This window comes from Gekko japonicus, unplaced genomic scaffold (genome assembly GCF_001447785.1).
Source record: "Gekko japonicus isolate JY-2015 unplaced genomic scaffold, Gekko_japonicus_V1.1 scaffold4273, whole genome shotgun sequence".
Taxonomy (NCBI): domain Eukaryota; kingdom Metazoa; phylum Chordata; class Lepidosauria; order Squamata; family Gekkonidae; genus Gekko; species Gekko japonicus.
In genome coordinates, this window is record NW_015165372.1 from 3,668 (window position 1) to 15,664 (window position 11,997).

The window sequence follows — 11,997 nt, forward strand, 5'->3', positions numbered from 1 at the left end:
AAAACACAGCGTCTGAACCAGAGCAGAGAATCCAAACACGACGACGAATCCGGATAGCAACCGCACCCACATTTCAACGGCTCTGTGACGTCCTCCTTATTGGGGAGGACTAATTTCACTTTAAAAGAGCTTTCTGACCTGTTCCTCCAGGCCTACGTCACAGACTCACAATTTTTTTATCCATCTAGATGGAGACCCGAAGCCTTACCATGGCAAGTATGGCCTCCTCTTGAGTAAGGGTCACAGTGTCTGGCTCTTCTTGTGCTCCAGAGGTCCCTTTCTCTGGAGAAGATGGCCGAAAAGTCGCCTGTGGACAGAAAACAAAACGGTACAAGCAAATTACTCTCTAGTAGCCCCACGGATCTAGTAGCCCCAAGATCACTGCAGATGGCGACTGCAGCCATGAAATCAAAAGACGCCTGCTCCTTGGGAGGAAAGCGATGGCAAACCTTGATGGCGTAATAAAAATAGAGACATCGCCCTGCCAACAAAAGTCCGTATGGTCAAAGTTGTACTGTATGGCTGCGAAAGTTGGACTATAAGGCTGAGCGCCGAAGAATAGATCTGTTTTAATTATGGTGCTGGAGAAGACTCTTGAGAGTCCCCTGGACTGCAAGGAGATCGAATCAGTCAACCCTAAAAGAAATCAACCCTGACTGTTCTCTGGAAGGCCAGAGACTGACGCTGAAGCTCAAATACTTTGGCCACCAAATGAGAAGGGAGCACTCACTGGAGAAGAAGACCCTGATGTTGGGAAAGACTGAAGGTCAAAGAAGAAGGAGGCGGCAAAGGATGAGATGGACAGTGTTATCGAGGCAACGAACATGAAGTTGAGCAAACTCCGGAGCACGACGGAAGACAGGAGGGCCTGGCATGATGGGGTCGCGAAGAGTCGGACTCGACTGTGCGACTGAACAACAACAGCCCCACATTCTTGATTCCAACACATTCCTCCTGAGTTCAGGGGGAGAGGTTATCAAAACCGACAGGGGGAGCCAGGGAGAGGAGAGCTGAAGGACAGAAAGACACACACACCCCGGCCCACTCACCCGTTGGCTCTTCAGCGGCTCCAGTTCCCGGATGGCCTCCTCCAGCCGCCTTCTCAGCTCTGCCCGTTCCAACTGCAAGCTTTCCACGACGATCCGCGCCTCCTGGAACTTGCGCATGAGGAAATCCTTCTCTTCCTTGTGGGAAGTGTGGAACTGCAGGAACTCCCGGTAGCGTTCCCGTAGCATGTGGTTACTCTGCCGGATGGCTTCTACCAAGAGAACAAATGGGTTTTGGGTTTTTTTTGACAATTAATGCGCCTGGGTCTCCATGGGAGCTGGAGCCCTTAACGTTTCACCTGTTTCAGGGTTGCCACTAAAATTTTATTCTTCATTTTCCCTGACCAACATTTGTCGATTTCCCTGACCACCATTCAAATATAACCCCAAGTTAAAAAATGAATAGGTCAGTGCTCCTTCTAAGCTGTGGAGTCTTCTGAGCAAAAATTCTACTTCGTGAGCTACTGGTATTAAAGTTGTGAGTGAAGCGATTTGGTTGCTGCATCAATTAGTTTGCTCCGGAGCCCTCCTTTCTGAGCTAAGGCAAGAATGTGTGAGCCGGAGGCTAAAAAAACTGTGAGCTGGCTCACACAAAAGTCAGCTTAGAGGGGACACTGGTCGTATTGCATTAATGCAAGGTAAGGTTCCACTCGACAACTACACAAGTCTCAACTGCAAAAATATTTGTCAGAGATTTAACTTCCACTCTACAACTACACAAGTCTCAACTGCAAAAATATTTATCAGAGATTTAACATCAGCTTCTTCCAACATTAACTGCAGCGACATCTGTTTTTGCAACTGCACCAAAAATTACACCAAGATTCAAGTTTCAATTCAAGTAAACTCTGAATGCTAACAAATGACATCACATTTTTGTTATTGTTTTAAAGGTACACTAAAAATTATATAAACGGTCTATCTAAAATGGTTGGGAAGTGTGGTGCCGCAAGTTATGGGACCAGTTCCTCATGGACTGTAACTAACAAAATAAACAATGCCTCACGAAAACCGATCGGCACCACATATATGACAAAATGGGACCCTATCCTTGAATACTTGACCACAGAGGAATTGATTCCTCCCCTATGGACACAATTTCAAAAATGGCTATACATTTTATATAGGGTTTTTCCTACTAGATCAAAATATGACTGACTGTATCAACTTATAATTTCATACAAATATGCATTGGATATAATGCGCGGCCTTGCCATTACTGTTTAATGTCTGTATACTAGATTCTTAGATAATTTGCATACCCTGAAGAAATTGTTTTGAAAGAAACTATGGACCTAGGTAGACTTTATGTGTTATATGGAACAGTTAAGATGCCACAGTACGAAATGTACTCTTCGAACTGCACAATGATTTAACCGTTCTGATCTCGCTATATTTTACAGTTTCACAGGTTTTTATTTTATTTTATATGTTGTTCTGTATTTTGTGCTGATATTTCTCTCAATAAAATCAAATTATAAAAATAAAATAAAATAAAGTGGTCGGGAAAGGGCATCACTGAGTTCTACTTGCATTCTGCCACGTCTCTATTCCAGTTGCCACAAGAACAGATAGTGCTCTTGCAGCAGAGGTCAAAAATCCACCGCTTGAATATACTTCAGACCAATTTCCCTGACCAATTTCCGTTTCCCTGACTTTCCCTAAAGTGGCAACCCTGTGTTTATGGACTGACACAAACAGTCCCACATATATCTCCCTGCCCCCAGGTCCCCCTTCACTTTGCAAGAGGACGGCAGCCTCCTGCTCTGAGAATCCATTTCTCTGAGACACAAAATAACTTCTTCCTTTGTTATAAATAATACATTGTTTACATTGACACAGGGTGTGGCAAAACGGGGACCCGCCCTCAGCCCTGGGAGACTGAGGTGCCGTCCTGTGGCTCGCAAGCCCCTGTTTTGCCCTTCCCACCCTGCCTGGTGGGGCTATTTCTCTTCGTTAAATGCTGCCACCACTCACTGAATTGAGTTATCGCCTTCCTTGAGGGATAGTGAGACCCCTCTGGCTAAATCCCCCACCTTGGGAAGTGGGTACCTCGATCTTTGGGTGCCCCCTGGAGAGTTGGCAACCCATCATATTTAGGCCCGTTTGTGTTCCGTGGCCTCCCTTTGCCCCTGGTAACATGCAGAGTGGGGAAGACTATGCGGTTAAGGCACACCAGGCTTTTTAAACTCAAAAAAAGGAAGATTTATTCAACTATAGACATATCGGGCACAAAAAATAAACACAGGCACTTCAACACAACTGGGACACAGAAAATAAACAGGATAAAAACGCAATCCCCCTCTCCCTACCCACACACCCCTCTCTCTACCCCTGTAGTGGGTTGTGGCCTCAGGCCCAGATTTGCGTTTCCCCCTCCTGTTGTGGAGAGAAACTCCAGCCCTCCTCACCATTACCCTTCTGGGCTCTCCACCACGATTTATAGTGGCCTGGACTGACCGCAGAGTCTGAGGTGACAGGAGCCCCCTCTGTACACCTGCTGTAAACTGCCATCCACGCTGAAGACCAGGCTGAAGACTAGGTGGAGACTGACTCCCCCTCCTCCCAGGATCCAAAACCTTTATCTCCTTGGCCCCGCCCCGGGGTGTGTGTCAAGCTTTTCCCACTCTTTTCCCTCAAGGCTGCTGGGAAATGTAGGCAGGGAGGTACGGCAGCTCCATTGTTCCCTATGGAGTACCCCCCCACACACGTAAGGAATGACCAGGCTGGAATCCATTTTAAGGCCTGGCAGCCATTTCGTCACGCAGGGAGTACTCCATCTTTCCATGTTAAAAGCTAACACTTAGGCAGAAAAACACTTTTAGAGGAGATCAGTTTCTTGACACAGAGTTAGAAGGGACAAGAGGGGACCTGCAACAAAAGGTCACATTGTCCGTTGTCGTTTGTATTAAGTTTAGGGTTGCCAGGTCTGGATTGGAAAAGAATTGTTTACCATTAGACATTATTCTGCATCTATAGCTCTTCAATAAAGTATAACCTTTCTGTGAAGCGTGTACTCAGTGGTTGGCTGTGGAACCTGACACGCCCATGGGTACCGTGTCGGGGACCTCTGCCTTAGACTGGCCTAACGATGACTTCAGTGGACTAACTGCACATGGGCCACCTATGGCCTTCGCTAACAGTGCAATCCTAAATGCAATCACACCGTTCGAAGGCCACTGCAGTCAAGGAGCATGGAAAGCGGCAACTCTTCTCAGGACTGCACTAGAAGTCCGTGTTTTCCCGGTGCCTCGGAATGTCTGTGGCGTCGTCCCTGTGGCGTCCCACGTGGTACAGGCCCTGTTTGAGGCGCTATGGGCACTTTTGCTTTTTATCGGTATCCTGCCTCGCCGCCAAAGGGACGTCTTCACATCCAGTCGCTTGTGCCAGAGAGAGAGACACACACAGACAGAAAGGGCAGCAAAATGTGCCTCCAGGGGACTCTGACCCATCCCATTCTCTCCGCGTTACTATTAGTCATGATTTTAAGGACCAAGGACAGTTCCGAGACGCACATAAAAGGGTTGCCAGATTATATCAGATTTCTTTATTGATTGAAAACATTTTCATGCCTCATTTTACCGGTCAGGGTCTTCAAGGTGGGGAGGAGGAGGAGGAGGAGGAGGAGGAAAAAGAAGAGTAAGAAGGAGTAGAAGAGGAAGTGGAAGAGGGAGGAGGAAGAGGAGGAGGAGGAGGAGGCTGGATTTATACCCCGCCCTTCACTATCCAAAAGGAGTCTCAGAGCGTCTTACAATTCCCTTTCCCTTCCCCTCCCCACAACAGAGACCCTGTATGGTAGGTGGGGATGAGAGAGCTCTTTCGAGCACTGCTCGTGAGAGAACAGCTCTGAGAGAACTTGTGACTGACCCAAGGTCACCCCAGCAGCTGCATTTTGAGGCGTGGGGAATTCAAACCCGGTTCTCCCAGATTAGAGTCCGCGCTCCTAACCACTACACCAAACTGATTCTCTAAAAAAAAGCCTGACCAATACAAAGAACATTTTAAAATGATAATTCAATTAAAAACACATAAATAAACAACAACAGAAGGAGGGCCAGTAACTATTGCTGGGGGTACACCAGATGAAACAATATAGTCATCACCGGCTGGCAAAAGATGCCGATAGAGGGAGACCGATGAACTTCCCTGGGAAGCGAGTTCCAAAGTTTTGGTAACAAGAAGCAAGAAGCCCAACCCAGTCACAGGCAGTGTTCCCTCTAAGCCGAGTTAGTGTGAGCCAGCTCATAGTTTTTTAGCCTCCGGCTCACACATTTTTGTCCTAGCTCAGGAAGGATGGCTCCAGAGCAAACTAATTTATGCAGTAGCCAAATCGCTCGCTCAGAACTTTAATACCAGTAGCTCACAAAGCAGAATTTTTGCTCACAAGACTCCACCACTTAGAGGGAGAGTTGGTCACAGGAGATATAAAATAAGTCCAAGGCCGACGGTGCAAAGTCAGATAAAAATATATTTTATTACTCAGTTAAATTTAAAAAAAAAATCCTATTGCCAATAGGCTTCATCAGAGGAATCTATTTATAAATAATAGTACAGTTAAAATTATATCAATAAATATTCTACTAAAGGTCAAAATCCAGGTCGTAAAATATCGACCACATGCGAAATCGCTAGAGCTTATTCTGTCCTTGGGATTGCATGAGGAAAAGAAACTCTCTGTAACGAAGAGAGATAAGATAGAGCTGTCCAGCCCCTAACAGGTTTTAGCTCAAAATTAAATCAGAGTCTTTTTTCTGTACCTAAATTAATGTTACAAGCCTGTTTGCCTTGCAGTAATTCTTCAAAAGGAGTATGAGATGAGTATCAACTTGCCACTGGAAGAATTCTACTATATTCCGGTGTCTAGTTGACGGAATCTCTATTTTTTTTTAATTAAACAGAAACTGATGCGATTCCAGAGACAAATTTAACCCTTTTAACAGAAGCTGACTGCTAGACTCCAGACAGTGACACCTAAAGTGTTATTTATTTATATAATTTTAACCATACGTTCCCCAGAGAGCACTGCGTTCAGGGGCCCAAAACCGGCTGGCCCTCCCAGGCCCCAAAGATGCCAGGCTGGCGATAACCAGGGCCAGGGCCTTCTCGGTGGCAGCTCTGTACTGGTGGAATGAGCTCCCAGAGGAGTTCCACAGGGCCTGTAAGACGGAGCTCTTCCACCAGGCTTTCAATTAGCAGCCACCTAAGCACCCTGGCTTTACCACCTTCAGCCTGTCTCACCGCAGAAATCAGTCGGTCAAACCGAGCCGATATGAGAATACCGTCGGGACTATCACCTAGTGCTTCCTCTGAGCTGAGTTAGTGTGAGCCAGCTCACAGTTTTTTAGCCTCCGGCTCACACATTATTGTCTTCGCTCAGGAAGGAGGGCTCCAGAACAAACTGATTTATGCAGTAGCCAAATCACCTGCTCACAACTTTAACGCCAGTAGCTCACAAAGTAGAATTGTTGTTCCAGCACTTTAGGAAAATGGATAATTGACTTATAGTTTAAGCGAGGAATCTCTGCTCTTGCACTTTAATTGCTTCCAGCACTTTAGGAAAATGGATAATTGACTGTCTATGGATGTTTTATGGATGTTTCTAACTGTATTTATATATGCATTTTATGGAAGCCGCCCTGAGCCCGCCTTGGCAGGGAAGACCGGGTATAAATCGAACTAATAAATAAACAATAAATAAATAAACTATACCATTATTTACGTAAACTCAGTGGGGCAATTCTATATTATAGATTACAGATTCCCCTGACGAAGCCTGTTGGCGAAACGCGTAGGGAATTCTTCGGGAATTTTAACCTATAAAATATATATTTTACCTGGTTTTGCAACATCGGCCTCGGCTTTATTTTTTTTTAATCTCCAAAGTGCTGGTACCATGACCGAGAAGACCCTGCCTTGGGTCACCACCCGTCTAGCCTCGGTTGGAGGGAGCAACTCAATCAGGAAGATGACTTGAGTGAACAGGTAGATCTGAATGGCAGAAGGCAGTCCTAGATAGGCTCGTCCCCGTGAGAGAAGTGACGTAGTTAAAGTGAGCTAAAGCAGCTGTAAGCTACTGAACAACTACAGAATTGCAGTCTGTGTAGGGAGTGCGAGAAGTGAATTAACCAGCGACAAAGCCGGGGATACGATAAAGAGGAAAGGAATGTGGTCAAGTAAGCAAAGATGGTCTTAGCTAAACAGGGCATTGACAATACGCAGGGGTAATGAACCTATGAATATTATCTAACACACCCTGCACAGTAAAGTAGCTAATTGTAATACACATACGATGTACGTTTGAGAGGGGGGACCATGACAAGGAGCAGAAATGAACTAGGTGGTTGGAAAGATTGTAACCACCGACTACCTCAGCCAACGGGGAAAGGAAGAGGGAACTTGCGACCAGTGTTCCCTCTAAGCTTTGTTAGTGTGAGCTAGCTCACAGTTTTTTAGCCTCCGGCTCACACATTTTTGTCTCGGCTCAGGAAGGATGACTCCAGAGAAAACTAATTGCAGGGCCTGCAAGACGGAGCTCTTCCGCCAGGCGTACGAGTAGGAGCCGCCACAACCATCATTACCATCATCATTGTTCCATCGTCCCTGGCCCTGGAAGAAGGGAACATCAGCGTCTGCTAGAACAGATGACCCTGAGTAGTAGACAACCGTGAGTAGTAGAGAAATTGTATACCATCTGCGGAATATCATAGGAGAACGCCAGAGCACTTTGTTTAGTATAATGTTATTATAATGTTATTGTACTGAATTGATTTTATATGGTTTTATATGTTTTATATTGGCGTAAGCCTCTTGTAAGCCGCCTTGAGCCCGCATATGCGGGGAGGGCGGGGTATAAATTGAATTAAATAAATAAATAAAATAAATAATTTATGCAGGGGCCGAATCTCAGGCTCACAACTTTAACGGCAGCAGCTCACAAAGTAGAATTTTTGCTCACAAGACTCCACAGCTTAGAGGGAACATTGCTTGCGACCGGAGGTAAGGAATAAAATGCAGCAGTTTGAAATGTTCTCAGAGCTCGTCTGAGTCGACTCCCTTTATTGTCAATAAAGTTCAACTGAAGGATACTCCAAACTGACTGCTTCTTTATTTTCCTCCCCAGAGGGGCCGGGGAAGGTAGATTTTGTTTCCCACACCAGCTACACGGCTTTAAAGGAAGCCAAGCGTAGATGGGACAAGACTGGACTGATAGGACCTTGGAAACGTCAAGACAAAGCGCTACAGTAGGCTAGCAAACTTTTCAGTTTTAGAAAAACGGTTCTGTTAGGAAGCCAGTTGTTTCCTGTTTGAACAAACCCGGGAACCATACTGGGAATTCATCCCACTTCGACTGTCCCTTCTTACTGCCTCTAGGGCTCAGAGATAACTTAGTTTCTCCTTGGACAGGCTTACCTCACGATTTATCAGGTCCTCCTGAACTTTCAACGGAGGCAAGGAGGGGACCAAAACCTAAGTAGTTATGGACAGACGACCAGCTTGATGCCAAACCTTCAGATGACTGGACTCAGCACAGAAATGGCCCAAGAGCATTAATCTGACAGGTGGGGCACACATAAACACAGGAAGCTTCCTTCTACTGAATCAGGGACATCAAGGTCAGTATTGTCCGCTCAGACTGGCAGCTGCTCTCCAGGGTCTCAGGTCAAGGTCTTTCTCATCACCTCCTGCCTAGTCCTTTTAACTGGAGATGCCGGGGATTGAACCTGGGACCATCTGCATGCCAAGCAGAGGCTCTACCACTGAGCCAGGGTCTCAGGTCAAGATCTTTCTCATCACCTCCTGCCTAGTCCTTTTAACTGGAGATGCCGGGGATTGAACCTGGGACTATCTGCATGCCAAGCCATAGCTCTGCCACTGAGCCAGGGTCTCGGGTCAAGGTCTTTCCCATCATCTCCTGCCTGGTCCTTTGAACTGAAGATGCTGGGGATTGAACCTGGGACCATCTGCATGCCAATCGGAGGTTCTGCCACTAAGCCAGGGTCTCAGGCCAAGGTCTTTCTCATCACCTCCTGCCTGGTCCTTTTAACTGGAAATGCCGGGGATTGAACCTGGGACCTTCTGCATGCCAAGCAGAGGCTCTGCCACTGAGCCACGGCCCTTCCTCTAATTGTGCATTCTCAGCACTCCACTGGCGTCTCCCACACCCAGGGCTTCGCTTCGTGTCCCACTCACCTTTGAGGTCTCTGTTCTCGGCCAAGAAGTGCTGGATCACCTCGTGTCCTGCCAGTTCAGCCGGCAGATGGGGGGCAGCGGCTCTGCCGAGGGAAGAATCGTCTCCCATCATGCTACAGTCACTGCTACCTGGCTGCACCATGTTACCGCTCCACCCCTTTGGGGCTGCACACATCCAGCTGGGCCCTGAGGATGAAAACAAGAACATGAGAACAGCCCTGCTAGATCAGACCAGTGGTCCATCTAGTCCAGCATCCTGCCTCACACAGTGGCCAGCCAGTTCCTCTGGAGGGCCAACAACAGGGCACAGAGGCCGAGGCCTTCCCCTGATAAAGAACATCAGAAGAGCCCTGCTGGATCAGACCTGTGAGGGCCCATCTAGTCCAGCATCCCATCTCACACAGGGGCTAGCCAGTTCCTCTGGAGGGCCAACAACAGGGCACAGAGGCCGAGGCCTTCCCCTGATGTTGCCTTCAGGCTCTGGGATTCAGAGGATGAGTGCCTCTGAATGTGGAGGTTCCCCTCAGTCACCATACCTAGTGGCCATTGATTGACTTCTCCTCCATAAATCTCTCTAACTCCCTTGTAAAGTTGTTTATTCCCGTGGCCATCGCTACATCCTCTGGCAGAGAATCCTCCATTTTCATCACTCTCTGTGTAAAGTAGTCTTTCCCTTTGTCTGTCCTCAACCTCCTGCCCATCAGCTTCATTGGATGCCCTCCAGTTCTAGTATTTTGGGAGGGCGAGAAAAAGTTCTCTTTGTCAACTCTCTGTAACCCAAGCCTCACCTTATAAACCTCTCTCATGTCCCCCCCCCCTTTCGTTGTCTCTTTTCTAAACAAAAAAGTCCCAGACTCTTCAGCCTTTCCTCACAGGGAAGGGGGCTCCAACCGCCTCATCCAGTGTTCCCTCTAAGCTGAGTTAGTGTGAGCCAGCTCACAGTTTTTAAGCCTCCGGCGCACACATTTTTGTCTTAGCTCAGGAAGGAGGGCTCCAGAGCAAAGTAATTTATGCAGTAGCCAAATTGCTTGCTCACAACTTTAATGCCAGTAGCTCACAAAGTAGAATTTCTGCTCACAAGACTCCACAGCTTAGAGGGAACATCGGTCATTCATTTTTATCCAGCCTACATGATACACTCCTCCTCTATCCAACAGCAATAACCTGTAAGATGGGGAAATTTTTCTATCAAGATATTGTCACAGGTACTTGGGTTTTACAGTTCTCAGAACTGTGAATTTGTGTCTGCAGAGATCACACACCTCTTCTTCACAGCAAAAAAGTTATAAAATAAACATACAGAGTTAAGAGACCGCAGTCCTATTGGTCCTCTGCAAATCTACGTGTACAGAATCAGCCCCTTACCTCTTAAGTGCTAAATTAAGCACTTAAATTAAGCTGTCATGTAGAAAATGGAGCAGATCTGTTCTCTCTTGCTCCAGATTGCAAGACTAGATCTAATGGGTGGAAATGACAAGGGAGTCGATACCGGCTAAATATCAGGAGACACTTCCTGACTGTAAGAGTGGTTGAGCAGTGGAACAGACTGCCTCGGAAGGTGGTGGGTGCTCCTTCGCTGGACGTTTTCAAGCGGAGGCTGGACGGCCATCTTTCGGGTATGTTGTAGGGCTATCTGGAGATTACACATGGAATTCACTGCCACAGGAAGTGGTGGCAGCTACAAGCATGGACGGCTTCAAAAGGGAATTAGATAAGCATATGGAGCAGAGGTCCATCAGTGGCTATTAGCCACAAGGTGTAGATAGGGGCTCTGGGGCAAGTGATGCTCTGTCTTCTTGGTGCTTGGGGGGGGTCCACAGTGGGAGGGCTTCTTATGTCCTGGCCCCACTGTGGACCTCGTGATGGCACTGGTATTTCTGGCCACTGTGTGACACAGAGTGTTGGACTGGATGGGCCTTTGGCCTGATCCAACATTGGCGTCTTATGTTCTTATCTTTCGGCTGTGCTCCTACAGAGTGCAGGGGGTTGGACCAGATGACCTGCAAGGTCCCTTCCAACTCTAATATTCTATGGTTCTATGAAATTTCAAGAAGTTCCTCCTCTGTCCAACAGCAACAATCTGTAACATTATTGGGCAATTTTTCTATCAAGATATTGTCACGGGTGCTTGGTCTTACAGATCTCCAAACTGTGAATTTGTGTCTGCAGAGATCACACGCCTCTTCTTAAAAACGTTATAAAATAAAAATTAAGAGACCGCAGTCCTATTGGTCCTCTGCAAATCTTACGCCTACAGAATCAACCCCTTATCTCTTAAGTGCTAAGTTTCAAGAAGTTCAATTAATAGAAGATTGTCTGGGGCAGAACCAGTCTGGATAAGGAGGAGATGTTAAGAGCTGAGCTGAGGAGGGGAGGGTCAGGCAGTACAGATGAAAGTGAAGCTCTCTGAGCAGAATACTGCAGAAATCCTGAGATCTGTGTGAGTGCATCCTCATGGATGTTTAAGCAAATACAGGAATACAATTGCTATATAATGTTATGGTTTTAGTTTAAACAAAACTATTTAAATGGTTATTGTTGATGGCTATTTTTCTCCTTCCAGAAAAGTACAGTAAAAGGGTTTTTTGATAAAAGGTTTGGAACACTTTCCCTATGAGGAAAGGTTAAGGCGCTTAGGGCTCTTTAGCTTGGAGAAACGACGACTGAGGGGTGACATGATCGAGGTTTATTTATTTATTTATTTACATGTGATTTGTATACCGGTCCTCCCCCCCCCCGCCCGGCTTCGAGGCGGCGGTGG

The 11,997-nt window shown here is 46.7% G+C and overlaps 1 protein-coding gene across 1 annotated transcript in view; it reads right to left on the reverse strand.

Annotated features, from left to right (window-relative positions):
• Positions 1-208: 208 nt before the first annotated feature.
• Positions 209-11,997, reverse strand: part of LOC107109923 — a gene marked incomplete at its 3' end in the record, with an annotated part of 17,273 nt that continues 5,484 nt past the window's right edge. Inside the window, exons 2-4 of the mRNA XM_015410632.1 lie at positions 9,237-9,422; positions 1,050-1,258; positions 209-307 (exon numbers count right to left, since the gene is read on the reverse strand). Of these exons, the coding sequence (XP_015266118.1) occupies positions 209-307; positions 1,050-1,258; positions 9,237-9,422 (494 nt within the window). The remainder of the gene's footprint in view (positions 308-1,049; positions 1,259-9,236; positions 9,423-11,997) is intronic.